The sequence below is a fragment of the Pelmatolapia mariae genome, linkage group LG17, assembly GCF_036321145.2.
Source record: "Pelmatolapia mariae isolate MD_Pm_ZW linkage group LG17, Pm_UMD_F_2, whole genome shotgun sequence".
Lineage (NCBI taxonomy): Eukaryota > Metazoa > Chordata > Actinopteri > Cichliformes > Cichlidae > Pelmatolapia > Pelmatolapia mariae.
In genome coordinates, this window is record NC_086242.1 from 39,885,937 (window position 1) to 39,907,083 (window position 21,147).

At 42.2% G+C, this 21,147-nt stretch overlaps 1 protein-coding gene across 1 annotated transcript; it reads right to left on the bottom strand.

The window, feature by feature from the left end:
- Positions 1-4,607: 4,607 nt before the first annotated feature.
- Positions 4,608-20,573, bottom strand: LOC134646736 (cytidine monophosphate-N-acetylneuraminic acid hydroxylase-like). Its single transcript, XM_063500590.1, has 14 exons — positions 20,368-20,573; positions 20,198-20,289; positions 17,903-18,012; positions 17,478-17,668; positions 16,597-16,677; positions 16,441-16,507; positions 16,203-16,284; positions 15,987-16,124; positions 15,655-15,790; positions 14,789-14,932; positions 7,040-7,214; positions 5,553-5,669; positions 5,246-5,361; positions 4,608-4,701 (listed from the first exon to the last, which is right to left on the bottom strand). Exons 1-14 carry the CDS (start codon positions 20,571-20,573, stop codon positions 4,608-4,610), a joined length of 1,749 nt encoding a protein of 582 aa, XP_063356660.1.
- Between the last annotated feature and the right edge of the window lie 574 nt (positions 20,574-21,147).

Genomic DNA, 21,147 nt, shown 5'->3' on the forward strand with positions numbered 1-21,147 from the left:
TAGAAGATGAGATATGGTATAATAAATATGTGTATATAGAAATGGAAGTGAGCTGTCTCTGAAGAGTAACGTGTTCAGGCATGCGGGAGGTAGCGCTACTCCTCCAGTTGATTGGCTTCATTGGTGCCTCCTGAGTGATGAGTTCCAGGCATGTCCTACTGGGACACGCTGGAGAGATATCTGTTGTATGTTGGCTGGATCTCCTTGGTGTTCCCCCAGATAAACTGGAGGAGGTGTCTGGGCAGAGGGAGGTCTGGGCTTCTCTCCTTTCGCTGTTGCCCCTGTAACCTGGCTTAATAAGTGGAAGAAAAATTTCCTTACATGAATTTTTTTGTTGTAATTCTAAACATTTTTGGTTTACGGTGTTTTGGAAAACTAAATAATAACGGAAATGCAATAATAAAAATAATTATAATTGATATTATTAATAGCAGTAGTAACAGTAACCTATTCATTTTAACTTCCTACGGCAGCCAAGTGTGTCACTTTTTTTCACACATGAGTGGGAGTTTAGAAAGTGTGAACCTTTGTTCCTGAAGTACAAACAAACTCAGGTAGAAAAGTATTGATAAGTCATTTATTTTTGTAAATTAAACATTCATACACATAATGTAGCCACGGATTTGTGCGCACACACTGTTAGAAAAAAGTCCAGGTCTTAATGTGTGTCATAATCCCAGCTCCTTGACCCAGTGACAGCTGCTTTTCTGTTTGACTATTAGTTTACTTATTATTCACATTATTTCTTTGTATTGCTCCTTAGCATTTTCAGTCTTGAGTATTTAGTTCCAGTTACTCTTTGTGTTAGTTTGTTTTACAGTTTTTCTTAATTGATTTGAAGGCATCTGTTTCTCACATCACTAACACATTAAACATTATCATTGTCTTTACACAGCTATTGTAAAAACAGCTATTTGTTACTGTGTTGATGCACTTTTCACATTCTCATCGAAACAATTTGCACTTTTGTCAAATGCACACTATTCTAAATACTGTCCAGCATTACATTAATGTTTTTATTCAAGTTACTTATATATAAATAGCAAACACAGTAACACATTGTCATCAGTTTAGTTGCAACGAATAGAAATAAATGTTTCCTTTTTTTAGCAAACAGGTGTGGCCTTTAGTGTGATCTTCTGTTAGTGTAGCCTATCTGCTTCAAAGTCCGTGCTTTCAGAGAGCTCTTCTGCATAGCATAAATGAGTTACTATTGCCTTTATATCAGTCTAGCTTTCTCCTCTGATATTAACAAGATATTTTTATCCAGAGAAGTGTTGCTCACTGGATATTTTCTCCTTTCAAACCATCTGCAGCATACCCTGGAGATGGTTGTGCTGCAAAATCATCATCAGTGTTTGAAAGACTCCAGCTCAACAACCATGCCATGTTCAGTCATCTTTCTCCCTAATTCTGATGCTTCGTTTGAATTTCATCAGGCTTCATCTTGACCACGTCGACATGCCTAAATGCTTTGAGCTGCTGCTGATGTGAAAGGCTGATTGGATGTTTTGATTACTGTGACTAGCAGTGGAACAGGTGTACCTAATAAAGTGGCTGCTGAATGTATGTAGCGTGACCTTACTAGAATATACTCTAGTTGAAGTTCTCAGATTGTATCTGTTTTCTGATACATGGTTTCATGTAGTTTTTGATTTTCTTTTTTTATAAAGTTTTAAAAACTTCACATTTCAGTTTTGCACAACTCTCCAAAGTCAGTAAAGTTTTGAGTGAAAAAAACATTCTGATGACTCCACCTTTAAAGCCTGGGAAAAGTTTTTATTCATTCATCCCAGAGTTGCAGTGAGTGACTTACAATTCATGCTTTGACAATCTTTTGCTCAGGTGAGTCTGTGTTATGAAAAACGCCCTGTTTTGGAACTGCATGAAGAGTGGTGAGAATAACTTTCCTGCTCTGAGAATTGAGCCAAATCAAGCCAAATAATTGTAGTAATAGTAGTAATAATACCATAGCTTATTTGACATCTTCTTCTAACGTTATATTCTAGCAAATTATCTACAGATCAAAAGGATAGCAGGTTTAAATGTACCCTCAACGGTATAGTTATTCATCAATAAATAGGACTTGTGTTAAGGAAAGACTAATTTCATGAGACAAACCAGTGGTAAATATTTCATTACAATGTTAGACAACAAAAACTGAAACTTGTTCTGATGATGCAGGGACACTAATGTGACCTAAAAACTGACTGGGTGCTTATATTGTGTCCAAAACACAGTATGCATCTAAATGCATCTATACTACAGTATAGTTCTTTGCTGGGGTCACAGTCCAAATTTATTGTTTTTATACTATTCATATGTGAGCCAATCATTACATTCAAGATTAATCAGTGATTCCTCAAAAAAATCAACTGTTTTACTGGTTTGTTCACATCAGCGTTTTTTCCCCAGAGTGACAAATCCACAGTCGATGTAAACTTAATGAAAAGATTTGTTTCAGTTTTACAGCTTGACAGTCGTACTTAGCATGTTTAACAAACAAAGCCACAATTAATAATTTAATCACGTTTACATTCATGTTCATTTCACAATAATAATAATAATGATAAGGTCAAATATATGGGAAACTGATTTCATCCATCGAAGTAAATACAGTTTACACTAGTTATTGGGGTTTTTTTTGTTTATTTTTGTACAGATTAAAACAAAATATTTGATTGGTATGGAGTTATTTTTGTGCCACTATTCTGAGCACATGCAAAAAGAAATTGCAGGTGTAAGTGTTGCATTTTGAGGAGAAATTTATTTTGAGCGAAGAAAAGCTAAATTTGAGTGACCAAAATGCATCGCTGCGTGCAAAAAACAGCCCCTCTCGCTCCATTTTTGCATTTGCGCTCGCTCTCAACGTGTTGCTCGCGCTCTCAACATTCCTGCCCGTGCGTGCTCAACTCTTTCTCTACACCGTTATATTTGTGCCACAAAACCAGCCAATCACAGACGTGGATGCAAAAAAAATCTGATTGGCTGTTTTGGTCTCCAATCAGCTCGAAAAGACGAAATGCAATATCCCAGAATGCATTTTGTCCAAAAATGGCAGAGGAACGCTGAGTAGCGGAGTTTGAAATATTACTCTTTCTGGGTCACAAAATAAACTTTTAAGATATTTTCATGCGAGAATGGTGCTGTGTGAACTTCAAATATCGGCTTGATTTATCAAGACATCACATATTTGCAAAAGTGCTCTAACGTTTTCGGAGATGCCTGTTACCCACCAGCTGACCGCATAGCTGGACTGGCCATCGGGCATACCGATGGTGATTTTTCATTTGTTTGTTTGTTTGTTAGTTAAAGTTCAGCTTCAGTATTAAATAAAACGGTCCAGTTATGAAGTCTTACTTGGAGAGCTGTCAGTCTATTTTGAATTTCACCCGTCATATTATGAAAATGTTTCCTTCTGAATTTAAATATTTTTTTATGTTACATTTAATTCAGAGTCAGCTGTTTAAATAAGAACATCAGGGGATATGATGGGTGAAATTCAAAGTATACTGACAGCTCTCCAAGTAAGATTTCAGTATTAATAAAACAGTCCAGTTATGAAGTTGAACTTTAATGTCAGCCAAAGCAGTTTACTCAGGAACAAATCAAACACTGAAATAAACCAAACATTAACATTTAGAAGTTATCTAAGTGACTTATATATCATGTTTAACCCAAGTAGCGAAAGACCGGGGGGTGGGGGGTTTGAAAACGATGTGCTGGGAGTCCACGCCTTGACCACCTGATCAGCCAGGGCTGGACTGGGACAAAAAATCGGCCCGTGCATTGAGACCGGCCCACCAGGTATTATAGGAAAAACCATAAAGCCTTTGAATGAAGACTAATGCTGTGACAGTCATGTACACTGTCTTGTTGGTATATATGTATGATTTCTATACAGTTTACATCTCCTGGTTTCATCTTCATGTTTCCCTCTCACCACATATCCAAACCGACATCATGACCAGCAGCTTTTACAGCTGTGGCTCCAGCAAACATCAGCTGATACTAGAAATTAATATTAAATAAATTCCAACAACAGCTTATTGAGCTTAATAAATTTCTCCTCAAAATGCAACACTTGCAAAAATGTTTTTATGTGCGCTCAGAATAGTGGCACGAAAATAACGCCATAGATTGGTAGCCATCCTTGTGTCTTGTATTCATGCAACTCATGTGTTTCCTGTTTTTCAGAAGTTATTGAATCAGCATGTTTTGTTGTTCAGGTGAGTACGCACATTAATAACAAAATAGATGTCTTGTCTATTACCATCAATTACATAACATTGTTAAGGTAAAAGAATAGATTTATACTTCATAGAAACTGATTGTAAACAGTTTTCCTGATCTGAAAGATGATTAAATGTGCAAAATCAGTGTTTTGTCTATTAAAGACTGATGAGCCTGAGCTGAGTTCCTTACCTGACAGCTGTCTGATTGATTACTTTGCTATCTCATTAATGTAAAGCGGTGACCTAGGCCCAATTGGAACTGCATAGTTAATACGTTACATCAAACCAGGAAATCAGTAACTGGATCTTTACAAATCCAGAATCAAACCAGAATCAATTCACGACAGGGCACAGTTATTTCCCATCCCTGTATCACTGAGAGGTATGGATGTTGAAGACCTGTTTTTGAAACTGTTCCCAGTCTGGCTTGCAAAGTGGCAGCTCTGCTTGGAAGTGCTTCCAGAACCTACAGGCCAACACAAGGTGATTAAAGTTCATACATTCACAGTGTACTAGTACAGTGTCCATGTGGATGTAGCCTAAGTTACTGTTCTTTAGCTGTAACTGACACGTACCCTAAATACATCACATGCAGGTAATTATAAAGTTAGTCAAAAGAGAGCAGCATCAAGGATTTTCCATTTCCAGCATTACATGGTTGTGATAGCTAAGCTAAGAGTTATTAGGCTTGAAAATGGCAAAGAATATTCTTAACAAAATAGCCAAATAAACATGGCAACATACATGCTGTAAAAACAGACACGTGTCTGAGTGCTCCTCCTACATAAATTAAAATACATCAAAATTATATTTTGCTAAATAAATTGTACTGTGTATTTTGATATTTGTGTATAATCAGATATGTTAATGTGTAACTAAATGTGCGTATAGATATTTATCAATGATAGTCTTCAAGTTTAGCTCTAAAGCACTGAAAATGCAGCATAGTTATTCGAACAATTTACAGCATGACAAAGAATGCTCAAACATGTGAGATTAAATGTCTGTACTTGTGGTGGTAGATGTCTGGGTCTCGGCTGATGCGGTTCTGAAAGCCGATGTACAGGTCATCCCACAGACAGCCATGCAGCACCACGTACCTCATCACTCCAATCCTGTTTTTAATCTAAGATGAAACCAAGAAGCATGAGCGTAACTGCATGTAAATAAAGTATCCAGGCAGAACAGGATTTTTTCCACGAGTTCCAGATGTTAGATGGCAGATGTGATTATCTCCTCGTGATACGCTGGGAGTCATGAGGAAATCACTATTATTCACATCCTGTTATGCTGCTGTCTGTTTGTTTAGTGACTCACCTCCAAGTAGGCGTGCTCTCTGTCAGGTCTCTTTGTGGGGAACGATAGATCCAGAAAGTCCACCAGATAGTCATAACCATCAGTGAGGCATTCAAACTTGTCATCTGTTTCAATGACCTACACAGAGACACATTCTGAGTAAGACAGCAATGCAACAGAAAAAAGAGTGAGCCAAGGAGATCATTAACAGCTAGAAGGAAGCGAAGAGGTGATGAGGAATCAGAGCATAGAGCTAGTTGTTTGTTTTTTAAATTTCATCATTGCAGGATGTTACCTGCACATGTATTACCAGCTTCTGGTAAGTTACTACAGAGGCTGCTGTAGCATGAAGGAAAAGAATTATTAAAAAACATATAAAAATAAAATTTCTGCTCAGATGTAAAAAAAAAAAACAACTATTTATTGCTTTAAAACACTGAACACGTCTCTATCATAGCATAGTTACAAGTACAAAAAAGTACAAGTAAAATAAGGGACGAAAACCCCAAAAAGGAAACCCAAGGTATGTTCATCAAAGAAGAAAGCTTAGTCTGAAAACATCTCAGTTCTTTTGATTTTTGTTGAACTTCTACATTTTTCCATTGGATTTTGTGCTTTACAAGGTTAACGGAAAGTAAAATGATGCACACATCACTACTATGTGCATGAAAAAACCCATTTCATTCATAATCACATTGCTCACTGCTTGGCTTGTTGGATAAGTTCAGTACGGAAGATCTTTAGTCACACATCTGTCTGCTTCCCAGGTTTTTGGGGGCTAATCTCAGCTTCACATCACTTTCACAGTCAAGCTGATTGTGACATCACTGGTCTAGTCCAATCATCTTTTTTCAGGCCAATCATCCTCCACTCCGCACACTTTAATTCTCATCTGTTCTTTTCCCTTGCAGACGTCTTCATGCAACCCACCTCCTCCCCATCTCCGCCTCTCCCATATTACTCAAGCTCTATCCAAACCTCCACCTTCATCTCCACCCAGACTCCCATGGTGGTCCTGCCCTAATCCCTGTCACTGCTGGGATTATGTTCTGCTGCGATGGGCCTTCAGACTACAACGGCAAAATATCTTAATTGAATTCTGTACATTGACGAATCATGCTCAGTTCCTTCTAATGATCTCTCCTTATTGAACATCCACTCATCCATCTGATTTTCCAGTTCATGTTGGCTTTCACGGGGCAGGAGGCAGGGCACATCCTGAGTGGGTTGCCGGTCTAATCTCAGGGTCAAGACGCGCAATAGTTTTTATTTTGTTTTTTCTTAATGCTTTCTCCCCCAACCATATAAAAATGGACAAAGTAGATATTTTTACAGTCCTTTATTGCAGGCTCATGTGTTTTATTTCGTTTTTGGAAGCAGTAAGCAGAGAAATGCTTTTAGGTAGAAAAAAAAGTAAATGCAGATAAAGGTCAGATGTTGACTGCAGGACAGTTCATGACAAAAAAAGAGTCAAACAGCTCTGCAGAAGAACTGTCCAGAACATTTACCCGCACAACAAGGTTGTAGTTTTGAAAGCCAGCCCACGTGTAATAAACCTGGATCCAGCTTTGATGTTTAAATATGTCCGACTTGATGGCACTGTCCAGCTCGTTCACATACAGGTCGAACTCCCAGCTGTCCTTGTAGAGTTTTGCACTGGCTGGTGGATTGATGATGGCCTCACTATGGGTGGTCATAGCAAAGACAGTTGTAAAGAAAGTATTTCATTTAGCACCTGGGTGTTATTTATATGATCATTTTAGTTTTTTACAAGTTGTCTTGTGCTGTTTCTACTGATGATAACAGTTGAAACAAAGTAATAACATGATGTCAGCAGATAACATGGACATGCAGTCAGATCTGATTTTCTGACTGACATGAGATAATTGAGTAGCTGTAGCTTGTTGTAACTCGGTTAGTAAGAATAAAAGTCACACACAGCTACTGCATACATATAAGAAATATATAAAGTCGAAAAAGACAGGCTGAAGCTACTGTCCAAAGCTTTTGAATTTTACATTTGCAGTGCAGACTGTGAGTGTTTGGACAGTGAGACTTTTTTTTTTCTCATCAGACTCTCAGAAACAAAATGACCTGTTTATTCACTGGCCTTTTAGTTACTGACATTAGTGTTTAAATGTCTATGGTCTATGTAGTTGTATTAGACAGATGGAATAAGAGTCTCTTTCTTTCCCACAGTGACAAAGAATGGAAAACAAAGAATGGAAAACTTCTGGCGCTGCTCCGAGCTGGCAGCCAGTATCAGCAGCTCCGACCTGACCGAGTCCTTTATTCTCTTTTTTTGTTGTTATTGTGTTTCTTGTTCTTGTTTTTTTTATTGTGGACTGTACTACTCCACAATGGAGCTCAGAATATTATGGACAATCGTGTTTTTTGATCACATTTTTTACGGCATCTGTGTCCGGAGAGTGCGTGGAGGTCCGACCTCCCATTGTTTACAGCAGGGATCAGCTGTTAGTCCTCGGAGCCTCCGCTGCCCTGCCTACCGCCGAGCGAGCCAACATCCCCCGCGAGGTGAGGAGGAAGTGACGCGGCACTCGGGCAGGGATCAGGCATCGCAGTAAGGTTAGGAGGTACCGGCCAGTGATTCCATCTGTTATTATATTATGGGGAACGTGAGATCTCTCCTCAAAGATGGCGGCGCGTGCACACGCAGCGGCTTCTCTCTCTCCCAAACAAACTACTTTTTTGTGTTTTTTGTGTTTTTCGTCCTGTAAGTTGCAGTGTCTTTGTAAGTCTTCGTCGCATCTATCTGTGTGCAAGCGAAGATATGCCCGAACATTTCTTCTCGACATCGGCAGAAACAAACTTTTTAAGTTAAACTCTGTGGACACTGAGGAGCTGAAAGATCTGGGTCTGCTCCGAAGGCCTACTCAATCACCGACCCCCACTCCTGCACTTCGCCCACAATGGAAGCGCCTCAAGCGGTGTGAGAGGAAGCAGAAGAGGGGTAAGCGCGGTGGCATCCGAGCTAGGCTAGCGGCTAGCCCACACAAACCCGCCGTCCCCTCTATCGTTCTGGCCAACGTACGCTCGCTAGAAAATAAACTGGACGACATCCGACTGCTACGTTCATCTCATAGGAATGTAAAGGACTGCTGTGTTTTTGTGTTCACGGAAACATGGCTCAGCGACAGTGTCCCGGACCATGCCATTCAGCTCGACCAGCTAACATGCTACCGTGCTGACAGAGTCATCGTCGCGGGAGGTAAGACCCGCGGGGGAGGACTTTGTGTTTACATCAATGATGCCTGGTGTCGCGATGCTGTTGTGGTCTGCAAACACTGCTCACCAGTGCTGGAGTTTATGGTTATTAAGTGCCGGCCATTCTATCTACCGAGGGAATATACAGCCATTCTACTGTGCGCTGTGTACATCCCTCCCTCCTCCAATGTTAACAACAGGAACGAGGCACTGAATGAACTGTACCAGCACATCAGTGAGCAGCAGACAGCCCATCCTGATGCTTTTCTCATCCTGGCTGGGGATTTCAATCATGCAGACTTAAAGTGCGTGTTTCCAAAAATACAACAACACATAGACTTTCCAACAAGGGGAAATAACACACTGGACTTTGTTTACACCACCCGGAGAGGAGCTTACAAAGCTTTTCCCCTCCCCCACCTCGGCGCCTCAGACCATATCACTGTCATGCTAATGCCTGCCTACAGACCGCTCGTTAAAGTCTCCAAACCGGTTCGTAAGCAGATACAAGTGTGGCCAGAAGGGTCTTCAGAGGCTTTACAGGACTGTTTTACCATTACAGACTGGAACATGTTTAAGCAGGCTGCCACCTATAACAACACCACTGACCTCCAGGAGTACGCAGAGACTGTTACTGCCTACATCAACAAGTGTATTGAGGATGTAACAGTCACAAAAACCATAACTGTCCGGGCAAATCAAAAACCATGGATGACAGGAGAGGTCTACAGGCTGCTGAAAGCTCGGAATGTTGCCTTCAGAGAAGGAGACGAGGCGAGCCTGAGGACAGCTAGGGCCAACCTTTCCCGTGGCATCAGAGAGGCTAAGAGACAGTACTCCAGGAAAATATCTCATCACTTCAAAGACAGCAGAGACTCACGGAGCCTGTGGCGGGGCATTCAGACCATCACAGATTACAAGCCCCCACCACAGACCTGTGATAGCACTACCCCCCTGCTGAACGAGCTGAACACTTTCTTTGCTCGCTTTGAAGTCCAAAACAGCACCACTGCACAGAAGACCCCACCCCCTCCTGGCGACCAGGTGTTGACTCTGTCCCCGGACAGCGTGAGGAGATCCCTCAGCAGGATCAATGCACGTAAAGCTCCGGGTCCTGACAACATTCCTGGTCGTGTACTGAGAGACTGTGCGGTGGAACTCACTGATGTCTTCACAGACATCTTCAATATATCACTTATCCAGGCTGTCGTCCCCACATGTTTTAAAGCCACCACAATCATTCCAGTTCCAAAAAAGTCATCTCCCTCCTGCTTTAATGACTACCGTCCGGTTGCACTCACTCCCATCCTGATGAAGTGCTTCGAACGACTAGTCATGCAACACATCAAGACTGTCCTGCCCCCCTCCCTGGATCCCTTCCAGTTTGCGTATCGGCCCAACCGCTCAACCGATGATGCTATCTCCACTGCTCTCCACTCAGCACTCACACACCTGGACAAAAAAGACTCATATGTTCGAATGCTGTTCATTGATTTCAGTTCAGCATTCAACACTATAATCCCCCAACAGCTCACTCAAAAACTGGTCCAGTTGGGGCTTAACACCTCTCTGTGCAACTGGCTGTTGGATTTCCTCACCGGAAGACCTCAAGCAGTACGGGTCGGCAGTAATACATCCAGCACCATCATTTTAAACACGGGGGCCCCGCAGGGATGTGTGCTGAGCCCCCTCCTCTTCACTCTGCTGACCCATGACTGCACTCCATCATACAGCTCCAACCTCTTCATCAAGTTTGCGGACGACACAACGGTGGTGGGTCTCATTAGCAACAGGGATGAGACCGACTACAGAAGTGAGGTGAGACGCCTGGCCACGTGGTGTGTTGACAACAATCTCTCTCTGAATGTGGAGAAGACGAAGGAGATTGTTGTGGACTTCAGGAGAATGCACACCCAACATGCTCCTCTGACCATTGACGGAGCGTCTGTGGAGAGAGTGAGCAGCACTAAGTTCTTGGGTGTGCACATCACAGAGGATCTCTCCTGGACGCACAACACCACAGCACTGGCCAAGAAATCACAGCAGCGTCTCTTCTTTCTCCGCAAACTAAGAAGAGCAGGAGCACCAGCCCCCATCATGTACACTTTCTACAGAGGCACCATAGAGAGCATCCTGTCGAGCTGCATCACTGTGTGGTTTGGAGCCTGCAATGCGTCCTGTCACAGAACCCTCCAACGCATAGTGAGAGCTGCAGAGAGGATCATTGGTGTCTCTCTCCCCTCCCTCCAGGACATTTACAGCACCCGTCTCACTAAAAAAGCCCTTTGCATAGCGGCTGATCCCACGCACCCAATGCAAAGCTTCTTCAAGCTGCTGCCGTCAGGGAGGCGACTGAGGAGTCTCCAAGCCAAGACCAGCAGACTGAAGGACAGCTTCATCCATCAGGCTGTCAGGAAGCTTAACTCCCTCCCGATTCTGCCCCCTCTCCCCTCTCTCCTCCACGGTCTCACTGAACTCTGTCACACACACACACACACACACACACACTCTCTGACTCACTCACTGGCCTGCACCAGTTATTAGCCACCTGTGGAGCATTGGACTGCCATTACCTCATAAGACTTTGTTCTGTTACACTACCTCCTACCGTACATTACCAAATCTCCATTTGCACTATTTGCCTATTTGCACTACCCTGCCTGGTCTACACTGAATGTCATCTACCGTTACCGTTACCTGAATATTGTATATTGTATATTGTATATTGTATAGCTTGTACTGTATTTATTCAAATTTTACTTTTTAATTATTTTACTTGCATTTTTAATCTCTCTCTTATATTTAAATGTTCATTGCTACTTCTTCTAGGGTTTGAGAGTAACGGAATTTCTATTCTCTGTATGTCCTGTACATATGGCAGAATTGACAAATAAAGTTGACTTTGACTTTGAAAAAAAAAAAAAAAAAAAAAAAAAAAAAAAAAGTGGATGAACTGGCGGCTCTAACCCGACATCAGAGGAGCTACAGGGAGTGCAGCTTGATGTGCTTCACAGAGTCGTGGCTAACCGCGCTAACTCCGGACTCACACGTAAACATGGATGGTTTTCATCTGATCCGGGCCGACAGAACAACGGAGAGCGGTAAGAAGAGAGGAGGGGGTCTGGCTGTGTTTGTGAACGATAGATGGTGTAACTCTGGGCATTTATCTATCAAAGAGACGCTATGCTGTAAGGACATTCAGCTGCTAGCGGTTAGTATGAGACCGTACTATCTACCGCGAGAGTTTACGCATGTCATTGTGATAGCTGTGTATGTCCCGCCCTCTGCTAACGCTGCAGCAGCCTGTGAGGTCCTGCACACTGTAACCAGCAGACTCCAAACACAGCACCCTCAGGCCCTTTTCCTGATCTCTGGTGACTTTAATCACATCTCCCTGTCCTCCACTCTCCCCACCTTCACCCAGTACATCACCTCCCACACCACAGACAATAAAACATTGGACCTATTGCATGCTAACACCAAGGAGGCATACAGCTCATCACCTCGCCCTCCCCTGGGGGGCTCAGATCACAATCTGGTTCATTTCCAGCCTGTGTATAAACCAGGGGTCCCCAATCCCAGTCCACGAGGGCCGGTGTCCCTGCAGGTTTTAGATCTCACCCTGGGTCAACACACCTGAATCACATGATTAGTTTATTACCAGGCCTCTGGAGAACTTCAGGACATGTTGAGAAGGTAATTTATCCATTTAAATCATCTGTGATGGATCAAGGACACATCTAAAACCTGCAGGGACACCGGCCCTCGTGGACTGGGATTGGGGACCCCTGGTATAAACCTCTAGTACACAGAGAACCAGTAGTGAAATGCACAGTTAGGAAATGGTCGGCAGAGACTGAAGAGGCCCTGAGGGACTGTTTTAGTTCTACTGTGTGGGACAACCTCTGCAGCCCCCTGGAGGATGACCTCAACAGCATCACAGACTGCATTACGGATTACATGAACTTCTGTGTGGACAACACTGTACCCATCAAAAAGGTATGGTGTTTTTCTAACAACAAGCCATGGATAAATCCTGAAATTAAGGCTCTCCTCAGGGAGAAGAAGAGAGTCTTGAGATCTGGAGACAAACAGGAGCTGAGAGTTGTTCAGAAGAAGCTGAAATGGAAGATAAGGCAAGGAAAGGAAAACTACAGGAGGAAGATGGAAGAGCAGCTGCAACAGGACAACATCAGAGGGGTTTGGAACAGCCTGAAGACAATCTCAGGACAAAAACCAACCCCCCGGGCTGCAGGAGACTTGGGGTGGGTGAATGACCTAAATAAATATTTTAATAGGTTTGATCAACCACCCACCCCTCCCACAGCATCGTCCCCCCTGCTGCAATCTCCTTCATCTTCAGGGACTGCCTGTCTTTTATCTCAGGACTTCACACCTCTCAGCTTCACACCTCCCAGCTCCCAGCCATCACACCCACCCCCGGCTTCTGTGAACTCCAACTTACACCCCCCTCCCCCAAAATCCCCTCTCTCCATCTCAGCACTTCAAGTGAGGAACGAGCTTTGCAAGATCAAGGTGCAGAAGGCTGCAGGTCCAGATGGCATCAGCTCCAGACTCCTGAGATGCTGTGCAGATGAACTGTGTGGCATCCTAGGTTATCTGTTCAACCTGAGCCTGTCACTGGGGAAAGTACCACAGCTGTGGAAGACCTCCTGTGTGGTACCGGTACCAAAGACCTCCCATCCCAAGGACCTCAGCAGCTACAGGCCGGTAGCCCTGACATCGCATCTGATGAAGACCCTCGAGAGGTTGGTTCTAAACCATCTGCGCCACCTGGTGAGGTCTTCATTGGATCCGCTGCAGTTTGCTTACCAGCCCAGCATCGGGGTGGAGGACGCCATCATCTACCTCCTTTCAGAACGCCTACAGTGTGTGAGGTCACAGGGCTGTGTCTCTGACACGCTGGTCTGCAGTACGGGGGCCCCACAGGGAACTGTGCTGGCACCGTTCCTCTTCACCCTCTACACTGCAGACTTCTCCATTAACTCCCCACGCTGCCACCTACAGAAGTTCTCTGATGACTCTGCCATAGTCGGCCTCATCACAGGTGAGGACGACTCAGAGTACAGACAGTGGACTCTGGACTTTGTTGACTGGTGTCAGCAGAACCACCTGCTGATCAACGCCGGGAAAACCAAGGAGTTGGTGGTGGACTTCTGGAGACGCAGACCCACCACACTGACACCGGTGAACATCCAGGGAGTGGACATTGAGATAGTGGACTCTTATAGGTACCTGGGTGTTCACCTGGCTCCAAACTGGACTGGAGCCACAACACTGATGCTCTTTACAGGAAGGGTCAGAGCAGACTCTACCTGCTGAGGCGGCTGAGGTCATTTGGAGTACAGGGAGCACTTTTAAAGACCTTCTATGACTCTGTGGTGGCATCTGTCATTTTTTACAGTGTTGTATGTTGGAGCAGCAGTTTATCAGCAGCTGAGAGGAAGAGGTTGGATAAACTCATCAGGAAGGCCGGCTCTGTTCTGGGATGCACCCTGGACCCAGTGCAGGTGGTGGGAGACAGAAGGACTCTGGCCAAAATAACATCTCTGATGGACAGAGTCTCCCACCCCATGCATGTAAATGTTGCTGCAGAGCTCCTTCAGTGGCAGACTGCTGCATCCTAGATGCATGAAGGAGCGTTTCCGCAGGTCCTTCCTCCCTGCAGCTGTCAGACTGTACAATCAGAACTGCTCCCAACAAACATAGATGTTTACATCAGCGCTGTAACTTGGCACTATTTTATCAACCGATTCACAACCTGAGTTTGCCTCTTATCTGTATTTAATTTTATTTAATGTAATAACGGTACAGTACTCTGTTTTTGGTAACCATTGTCCTTGATGTAAATATGTAAAAACTGTGTATGTTTCTGTTCTGTGTCTTGTGTCCTGTTTGTTTGTATTTGTGTCTTTCTTGCTGCTGTTACACCCAAATTTCCCCTTGTGGGACAATCAAAGGATTGTTCTATTCTATTCTTCTACACAGATAAACATGTGAGCTGTTCGAACCTGCTGGTGGGGCCTCTCAGAGCGAGGCCGAGGTCCAGCACAGCACCTGGCTGCGGTGTCCAAGTCTTGATTGCTGGTGCCAGCTTATTAATGAGTGCACTGAGGTCCTCTGCACTGTTTTTGATATTAGTATCTTTTATGTATCTACACCCAACACACAGTACAAACAGACAGAAAGTAAAAGGACACATAAAGAACAGGTTAGGTTCATGTTTCCATTTAAATGCTACATCTGTAACTTAACAGTCATTAGCAGTCCTGTCACTGTCCAAAGTTTGGGCCACGACTGTGTCGTACAACCCTGTTTGCAGAAAAGTTGGGATGCTGTGTATGATGTAAATAATACTAGAATCTCAAAGAGAGAGAAAAAACCCCACTTTAGTTTAAATGTTTTATGCTAACAACACGTTTCAAAAATGTTGGAGCAGTGGCAACAGGAGACTGGAAGAATGCTAAAACAATAAAACACCTGCTAGAACATTTTAAACTAATGATAAACTGAACTACTGTCAGTTATAAACACAATTCAGTGCAATAGGAGCAGCTCATGAAGGTGGAGTCGTGGTTGTAGAGATAAACTGCAGCTCGTACACATCTGAAACAGAGCTACAGATAAATAGGCACTAGATACAAAGAGGATCCCAGATATAGACTCTGTTTTATCAGTTATTGGACGTAGTTGTTCTTTAAATATTAACTTGCCTAGATGAACTACACATCAGCTTTGACCTTGGGGTCTATCTGCATCAGATCAGCTAACTTTGTTGTGAGGATTCTTCCTGTCAGGGAACATAAAAGTCATTCCAACCCTTTTGCTCTTTATTGATGCATCTCTGATGCTGTGCAAACCTCGTTACAAACTCTACCTGTCTGACGGATGAGCCTCCACAAAGTATCCAGCGAATGGGCAGTAGATCCTGGGCTGCAGGGATTTCACCAGTGTAGCTTTGTAATTCAGCAGCTTCTTCCTCTCATTCTTGATAAACTCTGCCTTCCAGGAATCTGGAAACACATCAACATTTGCTTTATCTCAGCAGTTTGGTGCACTTTGACACTGTTGATCACAACATATCGGTTAAACAAGTCAGTTCCCGCGTGGCTAAAAGAGCTTCATGTGTCTGTCAAAAGACTGTAACTTAGACACTGCTGTGTGCGGGTGGAGCTAAACGCTAACTAAGCTAACCTAGCTCAGGCTCACCGCTGTATTTCCCTCCATAGAAGGTCATCGGGAAACCAGACGCTCCTCCAGCGAAGTCAGTCATCATCACGTCCACATTTTGTGGTAGCCTGCCTCCGTTTGGTCTGGTGCAGTCCACAGTGTTGAGGATCATGTGACCTGCAATAAAAACTGAGTTTTATATCCTAATCTGACTTATTTTCACAGCATCAGTATTGATATTATTAAAAATGACACCTTTGTAGTCAACAATGATGCAGGTGTCCATTTCAGGATGTACGCCATCCATCAGGATCATGAATCTCAGGTGCTCATCAATCTGAGTGAGACAGTAAGAGCCATTTTACTTCATAATCATATTTCCCCCAAATATGTACTATCTATATAATATTGAAATGAATCATTTTACAATGCAACATTTTCCAAACATGTTTATTGTAAATACTCTTGACCAAATGATAGAGGTGTGACTTACATTTTGCCAAACACCAAAGGGAATGACTTTAATGTTGGTCAGCTTCACTTGGCTTTGCTCCAAATACCTGTCACAGCAGGATAACAAACTCACTTTGGATCAAAGTTATTTCCTCTGTAATTTATGGGGAAGATTGAGCTCCACTTCATTACTAACCAAAACACAGGTCTGGATGTGTCACCAACATATATGGGGACATCGGGCCTCCTTTCTGCCAAGACCTTCAGTGTGGGATAACTACAAAGCAACCAGAACACGTCAGCACGCCACTGTGTCAACATGAAAAGTATCCAAGGCTAAAAATTGTACTCTTTGTAGATTCTGAAGTTTCTAACCAGAAAGAAACAATTTTATTTAATATTCCAAAAACTGCTTTGGTTTCTTTTCATTTCTAGTCAGAAGTGACATTAACGTTACTGTGTGGAGTCGTGAGCCACTCCTCTTTCTTCATATTGCTCTTCACAGAATGAGCTCGTTGTTAATTACAAACAATTACAGGAATACAAATCCTGTAATGTTAAGGGTTTGTCATCCTGCAAAGTGGAATAAACTGGAAATGTATTTTTGAATCTCAGTAACAGTTGTAATTATATTCTATAGTTTTCATTGCAAAATAACCAATAGAACTATTTGCATGATTTTATTTGTCTTTGCTAATAATATTGCTTTACGTGCACAGTCACTTCTAAGGTTTTACATATCACAACATCATAAAGAAAGTAATCTGGTCTTGGTTTTATTATATATTTCTCCATCCTGAATTGTTATTACAGTGTCCTGTATATGATGGAGTCCTTTTACAGCCTTTAATCTAAGAACAGTTTCCCCTCCCTTTGCCATGACTGTATAGAGTGTGTGCTCTTTTCCTTTTTTGGTCATGGATCAAACACTGTGCAGTCCAGATGAACCGAACAGCTGAAGCAGTTTGTAGATACCGTACTGTGTTTTCTCTGAGTCATTTAGTTGCTTCAAATAAAATCAGCAGTAATATGCAATTGTTATTTGTATGTATATTTAACAGCATTGGCAGAGCTTGCCTGAGGTGGTCTGAGTGCATATGGCTGATGTAGATGAGACCTGCACCACAAAGCCTGTCCAGAGCGTCTGCTGGAGGCTCATGGAGAAGCCACCACCCTCTGGCAAACGCAGGACCCTTCAACCAGGGGTCGAACATGAACCTTCTCTCACCAAGCTGTAGCTCCATGCAGGCGTGGGTTAGGTAAGTCACCTGAGAGGAAGGTCAAAGAAAATGTCATTTTTGGAGACAGCTGATGCACTTTTCACTCTTCATTCATTCACAATTGAGAAAATTTGAGATTATTGTTATTATTACTTAGATTATTCAAGTTTTAGATAATTTTGCCAAACAGTTTCATAAGAGTAGCACAGTAGTATGCACAGTGTTGTCTGAAAAACTGGGGTTAAATATTTGTTATCTAAAGCGTAATATCAAAACACGTACTTTGACTTCTCCTTCCTGGAGCTCCAGAGGCTCTCGAGGATCAGCCATCCAGGGGTCAACAGGGCTCAGCTCCACCAACTGCAGCCCCCCATCATCCAACACTTCGACCTCTGCGAGTGCAACAACAAGCTCAGGTGTTGTCCTTACATGGCATTTATATTATTATCATTATGTTATCCTCGATGCATTAAATAGAGCTATTCATACTACTACCCAAAGTAGTAGTAGTATTTAATACAAGCTTCACTATAGCACCTTTTCCATGTTTCTTATAACTGAGTTACATCATTTATGTAAGTTACTATTTTATATGATTCAATTAAACAACACATTTAAAGGGGTTTTATTATTATTATTAATTATATTCTGCTTTATCTTCAAACTGGATCGTTTGTGCTTGCAGAAGAACAACACAGAGAAGACAGTAAGCAGTGTGTTCACTGTGCTACAAATAAGTAAAGCAGACAAACTGTCACGGTTCTGGGTCAGTTTGACCCAGTATTTTCAGTTCTCACATTTTGGTTTGATTTTGTATTTTTGGGTATTTTCTTGATCTATTGTATGATGTTGATGATTATTTAGCAGGTTTTAGCTCATTCTGGTTTAGTTCTGCCTGCGTAAAGTTTGTGTTTCTTTGTCTACGTCTTTGTGAATTGTTTCCTGTTTTATTGTGAAAGGTTGTGCCTCATGTCAGTGTGTCTAGCTTTGCTCCCCGTGTCTCATTAGCCCAAACCCTCCACTAGCTGTGTGTTTTGCCTCCGTGTTTCCAGTGTTTAGTCTCCAGCTCCTGTTTAGTATTTCAGTTCCAGTGTTTTAGTCCTCCAGGGTTTTTGTTTGTCTTTTGGTGAGTTTAGTTAAGTAAGAGGTTTTTCCCAGCAATAAAGCTGCGCATTAAGTTGTACTTCCGTGTCTGAGTCCTGCATTTTGGATCCACCACTCCTGCTTGCCTGCCTGCCACACAGCCAACCATGACACAAATGTGCTGTGCTGTAATGTACCGTGTGCACATAACATTAGAAGGAGCTGTTTAAGAACAGGTCCTCTGTGAGAGATTTATGAGATCGAATGCAGAGAAGAGAGCTGCACTGCAGGTGGTTAATACTGTGATGATGATGATGGGCAGATTGGATGATAGTGTATGTGCTGTGAGGAAGAGAGCACTGCTGACACACAGACTCCAAACCTGAGAGGAAGATTTCTGTTATCAATAAATGATGAAACTGAACTGTTTGATTTAGACTGGAGTCAGTAACAATTATTCACTTTTTACCAAGTTTAAGAAAACTGCGAGCAAACCAAACTTTGATTATATTTAAACATTCATAAGCAGGTTTGTGTGAGAGAGCAGGAGTGCAGGTGAACCCGTGAATAACTGTCTCTTAGTTCCCCTGATGTTTCCACTTCCCCTGATTACTGCTTGTCTGTATTTTTTGCATTAGTTTGTGTGCATATTTTACTGTATCAAATTATTTTCCTCTGCTGTATTTCTCTTGTTTGCCCTCATTTAATATATTTGGCACTGATTTTCTTGGTTACAGTATTTGTCGGAGGGATATCTACTTTTTTTTTTTAAATGAACCTGAACTCCAACGGGCTGTTTATTGTACTTTACAGCAATTTATGGCCACTGTTGAATTCCTGGAAACCTGCACAAAAACGATAACTGCTAGCTGCTGGCTAATGTTTAACCTTGGATTTAAAACATATATATATATATTGTCCAGGTGGGTGTGTATTCAACCACCACACTCTTAGATAATGCAAGTAAATGGAAGAGAGATACCTTTTTACACAGATTAATCAGAACAAGTGCAGTCACAGAGCGATGTTGTTGAGTGCTGAGATGCATAGTGCTGGGCATAAAACCAGAGGGCTAAGAGAGCTGTCCCTGGTTATATTATACAACTGGTTATATTTACTATTCTTTGAGGGGAAAAATGACCCTGCAGAGAAGAAAATTAGATGACCAAGTTTACACTCCACTCATGTGCAGCATGGAAAATGTCTGTTGGAACGAATTAGTTTGACATTGCTTCACCATTACAGTTATTGGCACAAATTGTCAAATTATTTATTAGAAGGGGCCCTCTGCCAATTTAGCATTAAAACTAAAAAAGCACAGAAAGTAGTTGCTATTCTGACTGTTAGCGCCGACTGTGGCAAGAGTTACAAGCTATCCACACATCCCATAATGCAGCTTTGTGGTTTGCATATTTAGATTTCAGATCCACAGCTCACATTGCAGGAAGTGGAATATCAATATACAGGAAATGGCACGGTGCAGACAGAACTTACCGAGCTCATCCTGCAAGAAGCTGTCGGGCGGGTTCACATATTTCATTGTTGACACGTTCAATTTCCAGTTGTGTTTGGTGCATTTTACAGTCCTGAGGGAACAAACAGTTCTGTCAGCTATAATCAAAAGTCGACCGTAGATAATCTCTGAAATCTGTTCCTGTTCTCACATTGCATCCAGGTCTTCAACGTCTTTGACGAACAGCCCCCCTTGATGCTTGCACTGGTTTTTGCATGCTTTAAAGTCATTGTTGCTCTTAAATATGATGTAACATTTGCCGTCCTCTGGGCTTTTCTTGAAATTGACTCCTTCTTTGAGTGAGCCGACTGCTTCAGCATCCAATGACAACAACAACTTTGCTATTTGAGAGGCCATTGCACCTAAATGTTAAAAATCAAAAAGAAGAGTTTTAACTCACAGTATTTGATGCTAGCACAAAGAATCTTACAATAGGTTTGATTCAAATGACAGACTTCAGATACTGAAAAGGACGTTGCATTAATCCTTACGTGCTGTTGGGGTCAAATTTGATATTTAAGTACAAGTAAAAAAGCCCAAATGTCATTATTCACCCAGATTTGATTACTTTTCCTAAAGTGACTCAAAACCTGTAATCATGTGTAGGAGTAGTGTGGAGTAGTCTGCAAGTTTTTGTACAGTGAGGCTGTTGGAGGACCAAGTTAACCTACATTAATATTGAGATGGATTTTTAATCCACCCGTTAGGGTAAAATCAATGAAAATGATTATTTTAAAAATCTTGAAAGTGAAAAAACATGAAAACACACAAAATAAATAAAGAACTCTGGTTGCTATTATTAACTGACTATATATTTGTTTGTGAGCATCAACTCTGACGATGTTTTCACAGTTTCAAAGGTGTCGTCCAAACTGACCTCGTTTCTCAGTCATCTTTGGCAAAGGTAATGTTAACCTTTACCTGACCTTCA

Bases quoted from the DNA above. Each gene is read 5' to 3' on its own strand.
- LOC134646736 (XM_063500590.1), bottom strand. From the start codon at position 20,573: ATGGCCTCTCAAATAGCAAAGTTGTTGTTGTCATTGGATGCTGAAGCA. The intron at 16,508-16,596 runs GTTAGTAATGAA...CTGCTGTGACAG, and splicing joins ACATCCAGACCTGTGTTTTG to GTATTTGGAGCAAAGCCAAG. The intron at 5,362-5,552 runs GTGAGTCACTAA...GTTTCATCTTAG, and splicing joins GAGAGCACGCCTACTTGGAG to ATTAAAAACAGGATTGGAGT.